Genomic DNA, 11063 nt, shown 5'->3' on the forward strand with positions numbered 1-11063 from the left:
AAAAAATGGCCGGCGAACGGCGATGGCCAGATTCGCCCCTATTTTCGGCCGAAAATTAAATCTCAGATCTAGTAAGATCTGACCGTCCGATGGGTTTCATTTTAATATATGTTGTTATTCGTGGCGAGGGCTTCGTATCGGTATATTGGTCGGCCATTTTTGGCCAACCGACGACCGCCGCCGGCAGTGGCAGTGTGTTGGAAAGAAAAGAAAAAAAAAAAAAGAAAGAAAAGAAAAGAAAAAGAAAGAAAAGAAAAGAAAGGAAAAAGAATAAAAGGAAATAAAAATAAAAAAATAAATAAAATATAAGAAAAAAGGAAATGAGGGCTTTTGGGGTTGGGCATGTCGGGTTAGGTTTTAGCCTAGGATGGCGGGGCCCGATTGGGTTTTAGGATGGCCCAATGTGTTGGGCATGACTGACCCAGTTGTGGCAGCCCTTGGGCTGGCCCACTCGGCTTGTTCTCCCTTGTCGCTTGTCCGGGAACCTAGGATGACTTGGTTAGGTTGGTCCTACTCGGGATATCGATGTCAGTTTAATTTGGGTTCTCTTTAGGTCTCCTAGAATTGGCGATATGATTGGCGAGTCATTTTGTTGATCGGAGTCCTAAGGACGAAGCCCTATTAGACGACTCGAGGCCGAGTAAGACTGACCCCGAGTGCGTTCTAGGCTAGCCTATGATGATGATGTGGGTTTATTTCGAATCTTGATTTCTGATGGATTCCTTTTATCTGAGGCTAGAATATTGCAATTTATTCCTTTTAAACCATTTATTAAATTATTAATTAATTATTAAGTTTTCAAGAAAATTTATCAATTTAGTTATAAATATATATATGTATGTATTTTTGATAAAGGAGGAATTTAGATAAAAAAATATATTATCTATATTAAAAGAAAACTAGTTTATGGGTAAATATATATATATATATATTATGATATTGCAGCCTATAAGTGGGTGTGTAGTTCCACTATACACTTACGCGTAGCAAGCAAAGCGAGACATGATGACGTAGTCGATGGCTTAGCTCGACGAATTCCATGACGCCAAATTTGAATATTGCGCGGGCCAAGGTACCAAATAATCGATTTAGGGTGTTAGGCAATGGTTAGGATTTTCGGTAATTTCTTTACGTCGTTATTCTTGTTACCTAAATGTGAAACCCATTCTATTTATTGTAGGCTCAGATTCTCAGGATTTTGTTCGATCTTCTCCCCAGACTCGGACTTGAGTCATCATTTCCCAGGCGAGTAGACAGGATATGTTATGTTTACCTTATATTATGCACGTATATACTGTTTTATTCATAAATATTATAACCTTGTATAAATTTTTATATGCATAACTCGTACATGATTTTTATATGCGGATCATAGAAAAATACTCTTAAATGTTTCTAATTTGCATGGAATATTTTCATCCTACTGGGAGACACATAAATTGAAAGATACCCTAATTGATTTCTTGTTTTGAGAATGTGAATTATTGAATGATATGGTGTATTTTAGGCACCACATGAAATGATAAATGATTATGACTTGTGCATAAATTAGGGTATTATTTGCATTATTATTAGAGGACTATCTAGTAGATTCCCTGGTGACTCACAGCAGGAAAAGATCATGGTACTGTGAGGCTTGGCATGCCAAGGCCATGAGAGACACGGATAGTATGTTTCAGCACTGCTATCACGTGGGCCTTTATGATGATATTGTGTGATGATGATGTATGTGCCGATATATATATACTTGTGTGCATGTGTATATAGGCGTTAGGCCAGTTTCTACTAGTGTGTCCTCAGAATCAGTGCATGCATCTCATACAAAAGTATAGGGGACTTAGGTGGTTAGGGAACAACTTATGGGGGTTGTCTTTAGGCACCTATTTTTCCTACACTATGTTTTCCTTTGAAATCTCAAGTTATTTAAACTTATGGTTTATAATTCCACTGTTTATACTGTTATTACGTTATTATACTCATAATGATCATCCTAGCATTTTATCGTATACTCTCCTAGTGGGCATGACATACCTTATACTCGCGAGTCCACAAGACTCACCTCGTTTTATTAAAAATATTTTCAGGGAATTCTCCTTTTGATTATTGGTCCAGCAGATCTTCTGGTATGATGTCATACCCTCTTTTGATTTCGGATGTATTATAGGATGCTCTGTGGAGACATACCCATGTTGTAGAGTCTGATGTTTTGTCTTTATTTTTGTTGGCACATAATTTTGCCAAGGGCCCGAGATACGGGATCGGGTATGTATTATTGACAGCAGTGTGATAGATATTCTTATGTTGTACAGCTGCTGTATATGAAATATTGAGATATTATGTTAGAAGGTGAATTGGTATTTTATTCATGTTCTATATCTTGTCAGTAATATTGTTTTATTCAAATCGAGCTAGAGAAGAGGCTTACTAGTCCATTTTGGGGCCGCTGGGCCTAGGGATTAGTGCCGGTCATGACATACCAGATTTCGGGTCGTGACAGATTGGTATCAGAGCCTAGGTTACTCTTGAGTTAGACTTGTGTCTTTTGATTCTATTCGATTCTCTAGCCTTGTCTAAGGTCTTGTCTCCTTGAGTCCCACAGAGCTATTCTTAGCTGGGTTTTAGATCGTGGTGTGAGCCATGGCACATTATTGATCTAGCTTTTGCTAAGGGTGTTAGAGTCTAGTATCATTTGATCTTTTGCTTTCAGATTCTATTGCTACTTTTATTGACCTATCAGTACGATGACAGGGATGATACCTACTCGTTCTCGGACAGCATCCAGGCAGACAGATTCTTTAGGGGGTGATCAGGCTCCTCAGCCCTCACCTACCAGCAATTACACGGTCAGAGGCCGTGGACGAGGTCGTGGCGAACGACGTGGCCGAGGCTGAGGCCGAGGTAGAGGCCGGGGCCGTGGTTCGGGTCGCAGTGGAGTTGACTTTGATGGTAGTACTCCGGCGAGAGATAGGGACCAGCTGATTATTGACTCCTTGGCAAACATCACGGTGCTGTTGACAAATATAGTTAATTCTCAGAGACAGCCAGAGGCGCCAGGGGGTGTGAGCCCTGATACTAGGGTTGGTGGCGGCACTGGAGATGGCACCGAGGATGGCACTAGAGGTGGCACTAGTGGCGGTACTGGCGACGGTGCTGTGGCTGGTGGCGCCAGGGGCGCCGTTAGCGGTGGCGCTGCAGGTGTTGCCGTCGGCACTGGTGATGCAGGCGAGACTAGGGGACAGCCTCCAGTGGACCCTGAGGCCGTTGGGATAGATTATGAGTTTGAGCGGTTTATGGGTCTGAAGTCGCCCCAGTTCAGAGGTGCGAGAGATAAGGCTGAAGAGTTTTTGGATCAGTTGGACAAACTGAAGAGAGGTTCTCGCATACATGGCTACCGGATGGTGGAGCTCACCTCTTTTTATCTTCATGGTGAGGCGAGCGTGTGGTATGATGTATTGAGGAGACGACGAGGTGATGCCCTGTTAGGGTGGGCTGAGTTCAAGAGACTATTTTTGGCAAAATATGTCTCTAGCACTATGAGATTCCAGAGGGCCCAGCAGTTTGAGGCCCTAAGACAGACCCCAGATATGAGCGTTGAGCGTTATGATGCGTTATTCACTGAGCTCTCACAGTTTGCACCTGCTTTGGTTCCTACGGAGCAGGACAGGATTACACGCTTTATATCTCGATTGATCGAGCCGTGGTTCAGGAGTTTGCACGCCACTCGTTTTGGCACGTATGAGGAGGCAGTTGATAGTGCCTTAGCCCTTGAGGCACGAGCAGCAGAGGAGAGGGCAACTAGAGACTTGAAGAGGGTTAGAGGCGACACTGGTACTTCCTTCTCTTCTGGGAAGAAGGGGAAGGGCACGACGAGTTTGCAGCCGTTGGCAGTAGCGCCACCATTTCCTTCATTGCCTGCGCCCCCTTCCCAGAGACAGCAGCAGCAGCGGCAGTGGCAGCAGAGACAGGAAGAGAGGCCCCTATGTCCGACATGTAAGAAGAGACACTCAGGGGTGTGCAGATATGCGAAGGCCCCGATTACATGCTTTAGGTGTGGACAGTCAGGTCACATCCAGAGGGATTGTTCACAGCTAGGGCGAGGCCCTCCAGGACGACAGGCTCCAGCTCAGCAGCCGACATCTAGAGCTCAGAGCAGCGCTCCCCAGCCTCGAGGGGGACATGGCCCACAGAATCAGCCGAGGGTCTATCATATGACGACTCAGGATGCCCAGGCATCCAATCAGGTGGTGACAGGTACGGTTCATATTTGTGGTCACAGTGCACACGTGCTATTTGATCCCGGGGTGACGCATTCGTTTGTATCGCGGCAATTTGCTCCCTGTCTGGGAGTAAGTGCCACTCCTCTGGGCGAGCCCATGTTAGTGGGAACTCCTGTGGGTGATGCCCTACAGGTAGAGCGAGAGTATCGGGCTTGTGTTGTTTCTCTCATGGGTAGGGATACGCTAGCAGATCTTATTTTACTCGGTCTTATGGAGTTTGATGTCATTTTAGGTATGGATTGGTTAGCTTCATGCCACGCTAGCCTAGATTGTCGTCAGAAACGCGTTTACTTTAATATTCCCAGTGAGGATTCGTTTTATATCCAAGGGGATAGGACTCGAGGGGCTAGCATGTTGATATCAGCTATAAAGGCGCAACGTATGTTGGGCAGAGGTTGTGAGGGGTTCTTGGCAGTCGTGAGAGAGTGTGACCGATCAGTTGGGGAGGTTAGTGGAGTCCCGGTAGTGTGTGAGTTCCTAGACGTTTTTCCCGAGGAGCTTCCGGGATTACCACCCGATCGGGAGATTGAGTTTTGTATCGACCTAATACCGGAGGCTCGACCTATTTCGATACCCCCGTATAGAATGGCCCCAGCAGAATTGAAGGAGTTAAAGGATCAATTACAAGAACTCTTAGATAAGGGCTTTATTAGGCCTAGCACGTCGCCATGGGGTGCGCCGGTGCTATTTGTGAAGAAGAAGGATGGGAGTTTGAGACTTTGCATTGACTATCGTCAATTAAACAAAGTCACTATCCGTAACCAATATCCGTTGCCACGCATTGATGACCTATTTGATCAATTGCAAGGCGCGAGGCGATTTTCTAAGATTGATTTAAGATCAGGATACCATCAATTGAGGATCAGGAATCAGGATATTCCCAAGACTGCCTTTCGCACTCGGTATGGGCATTACGAGTTTTTGGTGATGTCCTTCGGGTTGACGAATGCCCCGGCAGCATTCATGGATTTGATGAATAGAGTATTTCGACCTTTCTTGGATAGATTTGTCATTGTATTCATAGATGACATATTGGTGTACTCGAGGAGTGATGTTGAGCATGAGCACCATCTTAGGACGGTTTTACAAGCCCTTCGTGAGAATGAGTTGTATGCCAAGTTTTCAAAGTGTGAGTTCTGGCTAGAGAGTGTTGGCTTTTTGGGGCATGTTATGTCTAGTCAAGGGATCCAGGTGGACCAAAAGAAGATAGAGGCTGTGGCTCAGTGGCCTAGACCCACTACAGTCACCGAGATACGTAGTTTCCTAGGTTTAGCAGGATACTACCGTCGCTTTGTGAAGGATTTTTCTAAGATTGCAGCGCCGATGACGCGTCTCACCCAAAAGAACGTAAAGTTTGAGTGGTTAGATGCATGTGAGCAAAGCTTTAATGAGTTGAAGCGACGTTTGACTACAGCGCCAGTGTTGACCCTACCATCAGGGAATGGGGGTTATGTTGTGTACTGTGATGCGTCGAGGGTTGGATTAGGATGTGTGTTGATGCAGTGTGGGAGAGTTATTGCGTATGCTTCTAGGCAGTTGAAGAAACATGAGCAGAACTATCCTACTCATGACCTCGAGATGGCTGCCGTAGTATTTGCTCTCAAGATATGGCGGCATTACTTGTACGGCGAGACTTGTGAGGTGTTCACAGATCATAAGAGTCTTAAGTACATTTTTGACCAGCGGGACCTGAATTTGAGACAGCGTAGGTGGATGGAACTCCTTAAGGACTATGATATCCATATTTTGTACCACCCAGGAAAGGCTAACGTAGTAGCAGATGCCTTGAGTAGAAAGTCTATGGGTAGCCTTGCTCATATTTCTAGTTGGAGGAGACCGTTAGTGGAGCAGTTACATAGTTTAGAACGGAGTGGTGCACGTTTAGAGATATCTGAATCTTGGGGATTTTTGGCGCACATCAAGCTTAGGTCTGCTTTGATGGAGGAGATTAAGGCGGTTCAAGTTAAGGACCCTAGTTTAGCCAAGATCATTAAAGATGTTGGAGAAGGTAAGGCGTTGGATTTTTCTATGGACTCTTCTGGAGTGTTGAGATTCAGGACTCGGCTCTGTGTCCCTGAGGTGGACGAGTTGAGGAGTAGGATCCTTAGGGAGGCTCATCACTCTCGATTTGCCATTCACCCAGGGACTACCAAGATGTACCAGGACCTAAAGCAATTGTTTTGGTGGCCACGCCTTAAGGAAGATGTTGCTCGTACGTGTCTAACTTGCCAGGTCTGTCAGCAAGTGAAGGCAGAGCATAAGAGGCCAGGAGGTTTGTTGGAGAGCATCCCAATTCCAGAATGGAAATGGGAACATATTACCATGGATATGGTTACAGGATTACCGAGGTCCCCTGCGGGACATGATTCAGTATGGGTAGTGGTAGATCGCCTAACGAAGACAGCTCGTTTTATTGCTGTACATACGTCGTTTACTGCTTCTCAGTTAGCTCAGAAGTTTATTCATGAGATTGTACGGTATCACGGAGTACCCATTTCTATTATTTCTGATCGAGGGTCCATATTTACCTCTCGGTATTGGGGCTCATTTCACGAGGCCTTGGGTACGCAGTTAGCATTGAGTACTGCGTTTCACCCCCAGACGGATGGCCAGTCGGAGAGGACTATCCAGATACTTGAGGACATGCTTAGAGCGTGTGCCCTTGATTTCAAGGGTAGTTGGGAGAAGAATTTGCCGTATGTTGAATTTGCATATAATAATAGCTATCAATCTAGCATTCAAATGGCACCTTACGAGGCGCTATATGGTCGACGATTTAGGTCACCCTTAGGTTGGTTTGAGGTTGGTGAGAGACGACTTATTGGCCCAGATCTGGTTGGCCAAAGCATGGAGATCGTCCAGGTAGTTCGTGATAGGCTTTTGACAGCTCAGAGTCGTCAGAAGTCGTATGCAGATCGTAGGCGTCGACTCTTAGAGTTTGCAGTTGATGATTTGGTGTACCTTAGAGTATCGCCTATGAAGGGGGTAGTGAGGTTTGGGAGGAGAGGTAAGCTCAGTCCCCGGTATGTTGGACCATTTCGAGTCCTTAGGCGGATTGGGAATGTAGCTTATGAGTTGGCACTACCACCGTCGATGGTTGGAGTGCACCCCGTATTTCATGTGTCGATGCTACGCGGGGTTATTGGAGACCCCTCTCATGTTTTGCCCCCGACAGCACCCACTATGATCCAACCAAGCTTGCAATATGAAGAGCAACCTGTTAAGATCTTAGATAGGCAGGTCAGAAAGCTTAGATCTAAAGAAATAGTTTCCGTTAAAGTTCAGTGGAGCCACCATAGTGAGGGTGAGGCCACTTGGGAGATGGAAGATGCTATGAAAGAGAAATATCCTTATTTGTTTCCGTGAAATTCGAGGACGAATTTTTATAAGGGGGGGAGAATGTAAAGATCCAAAAAAAAAACTAAATTAATTAAATTATATATATAATAATTAATTAAAACAAAAAAAAATATATATATAAAAAGAAAAGGGGGAGGCGCTCGGCAGCCCCCCCCCCCAAATCATAAAATCTCTCTCTCTCTCTCTCTTTTTATTTTCTCTTGATTTCCTCTCGGATTTTCTTTGATTCCAAGCGATCCGGCCGTTCGATCGTTGATCCGACTTCGCTTTCACAGTTAAAGTGCCCCCGATCTACAAGGGGGTAAGTGTTTTGGCTTCATCCTCTCTGTTTTGCTTGTTGTTTTCGTGAAATGAGGGTTGAGGCGCGATGGGGCTTGTTGGCCGAATGTTTGAGGTTAGATCTACGAAGATCCAACCGTTGGATTTTTGCGATTCTTGGATATGATGGTCGGTTTGCTTAAGAGGGTTGGGTGGCGGTCTTGGATCGCTAGAAATCGTCGGCCACGGTGGCCGGCGACGTTGGCAGTATTTTTTCTCTTTTTGGCCGAAACTTTGACTCTTGATCTACGAAGATCTAGCCGTCCGATCTTTCTCATTTTTGGATATGTTGCTCTCCTTAGTGTTGCGCACCTCGGGGTAGTTTCTGATCGTCGAAAAAATGGCCGGCGGCCGGCGAACGGCGACGGCCAGATTCGCCCCTATTTTCGGCCGAAAATTAAATCTCAGATCTAGTAAGATCTGACCGTCCGATGGGTTTCATTTTAATATATGTTGTTATTCGTGGCGAGGGCTTCGTATCGGTATATTGGTCGGCCATTTTTGGCCGGCCGGCGACCGCCGCCGGCGGTGGTAGTGTGTTGGAAAGAAAAGAAAAAAAAAAAAAGAAAGAAAAGAAAAGAAAGGAAAAAGAATAAAAGGAAATAAAAATAAAAAAATAAATAAAATATAAGAAAAAAGGAAATGAGGGCTTTTGGGGTTGGGCATGTCGGGTTAGGTTTTAGCCTAGGATGGCGGGGCCCGATTGGATTTTAGGATGGCCCAATGTGTTGGGCATGACTGACCCAGTTGTGGCAGCCCTTGGGCTGGCCCACTCGGCTTGTTCTCCCTTGTCGCTTGTCCGGGAACCTAGGATGACTTGGTTAGGTTGGTCCTACTCGGGATATCGATGTCAGTTTAATTTGGGTTCTCTTTAGGTCTCCTAGAATTGGCGATATGATTGGCGAGTCATTTTGTTGATCGGAGTCCTAAGGACGAAGCCCTATTAGACGACTCGAGGCCGAGTAAGACTGACCCCGAGTGCGTTCTAGGCTAGCCTATGATGATGATGTGGGTTTATTTCGAATCCTGATTTCTGATGGATTCCTTTTATCTGAGGCTAGAATATTGCAATTTATTCCTTTTAAACCATTTATTAAATTATTAATTAATTATTAAGTTTTCAAGAAAATTTATCAATTTAGTTATAAATATATATATGTATGTATTTTTGATAAAGGAGGAATTTAGATAAAAAAATATATTATCTATATTAAAAGAAAACTAGTTTATGGGTAAATATATATATATATATATTATGATATTGCAGCATATAAGTGGGTGTGTAGTTCCACTATACACTTACGCGTAGCAAGCAAAGCGAGACATGATGACGTAGTCGATGGCTTAGCTCGACGAATTCCATGACGCCAGATTTGAATATTGCACGGGCCAAGGTACCAAATAATCGATTTAGGGTGTTAGGCAATGGTTAGGATTTTCGGTAATTTCTTTACGTCGTTATTCTTGTTACCTAAATGTGACACCTCATTCTATTTATTGTAGGCTCAGATTCTCAGGATTTTGTTCGATCTTCTCCCCAGACTCGGACTTGAGTCATCATTTCCCAGGCGAGTAGACAGGATATGTTATGTTTACCTTATATTATGCACGTATATACTGTTTTATTCATAAATATTATAACCTTGTATAAATTTTTATATGCATAACTCGTACATGATTTTTATATGCGGATCATAGAAAAATACTCTTAAATGTTTCTAATTTGCATGGAATATTTTCATCCTACTGGGAGACACATAAACTGAAAGATACCCTAATTGATTTCTTGTTTTGAGAATGTGAATTATTGAATGATATGGTGTATTTTAGGCACCACATGAAATGATAAATGATTATGACTTGTGCATAAATTAGGGTATTATTTGCATTATTATTAGAGGACTATCTAGTAGATTCCCTGGTGACTCACAGCAGGAAAAGATCATGGTACTGTGAGGCTTGGCATGCCAAGGCCATGAGAGACACGGATAGTATGTTTCAGCACTGCTATCACGTGGGCCTTTATGATGATATTGTGTGATGATGATGTATGTGCCGATATATATATACTTGTGTGCATGTGTATATAGGCGTTAGGCCAGTTTCTACTAGTGTGTCCTCAGAATCAGTGCATGCATCTCATACAAAAGTATAGGGGACTTAGGTGGTTAGGGAACAACTTATGGGGGTTGTCTTTAGGCACCTATTTTTCCTACACTATGTTTTCCTTTGAAATCTCAAGTTATTTAAACTTATGGTTTATAATTCCACTGTTTATACTGTTATTACGTTATTATACTCATAATGATCATCCTAGCATTTTATCGTATACTCTCCTAGTGGGCATGACATACCTTATACTCGCGAGTCCACAAGACTCACCTCGTTTTATTAAAAATATTTTCAGGGAATTCTCCTTTTGATTATTGGTCCAGCAGATCTTCTGGTATGATGTCATACCCTCTTTTGATTTCGGATGTATTATAGGATGCTCTGTGGAGACATACCCATGTTGTAGAGTCTGATGTTTTGTCTTTATTTTTGTTGGCACATAATTGTGCCAAGGGCCCGAGATACGGGATCGGGTATGTATTATTGACAGCAGTGTGATAGATATTCTTATTTTGTACAGCTGCTGTATATGAAATATTGAGATATTATGTTAGAAGGTGAATTGGTATTTTATTCATGTTCTATATCTTGTCAGTAATATTGTTTTATTCAAATTGAGCTAGAGAAGAGGCTTACTAGTCCATTTTGGGGCCGCTGGGCCTAGGGATTAGTGATCATAAGGTTATTGAAGTCAATGGGAAAAGAGTTTGAGATGATTGATTTTGGGTTTATGGCTCAATTATTGGGAATTAAAGTGAAGTAAGACGCCAATGGGATATTTGTGTTACAGTCCAAATATGTCTAAGAGATTATGAAAAAGTTCTTGATGAAAAATTGTTATCCGGTTGATATTTCAGTTAAATGCATTGTCAAAATTGACCAAGGAAGGTGAAGAAAAGTTCAAAAAGCTCACATTTGACGGTTGTAGAGAGGATTTTGCTTTATAGTAAAGGAACGACGTAGTATGGGTTATACTTGTTATTTTGCTCTTGGTTT

The 11063-nt window shown here is 43.3% G+C and overlaps 1 protein-coding gene across 1 annotated transcript; it reads left to right on the top strand.

Annotated features, from left to right (window-relative positions):
- Nucleotides 1-2741: 2741 nt before the first annotated feature.
- LOC127812794 (uncharacterized) lies at nucleotides 2742-10644 on the top strand. The gene is made up of 4 exons (XM_052353324.1): nucleotides 2742-2802; nucleotides 2893-4251; nucleotides 9459-9523; nucleotides 10363-10644. Exons 1-3 carry the CDS (start codon nucleotides 2742-2744, stop codon nucleotides 9506-9508), a joined length of 1470 nt encoding a protein of 489 aa, XP_052209284.1. The 3' UTR covers nucleotides 9509-9523; nucleotides 10363-10644.
- The last annotated feature ends 419 nt before the right edge of the window (nucleotides 10645-11063 follow it).

The sequence above is a fragment of the Diospyros lotus genome, chromosome 11, assembly GCF_014633365.1.
Source record: "Diospyros lotus cultivar Yz01 chromosome 11, ASM1463336v1, whole genome shotgun sequence".
NCBI lineage: Eukaryota > Viridiplantae > Streptophyta > Magnoliopsida > Ericales > Ebenaceae > Diospyros > Diospyros lotus.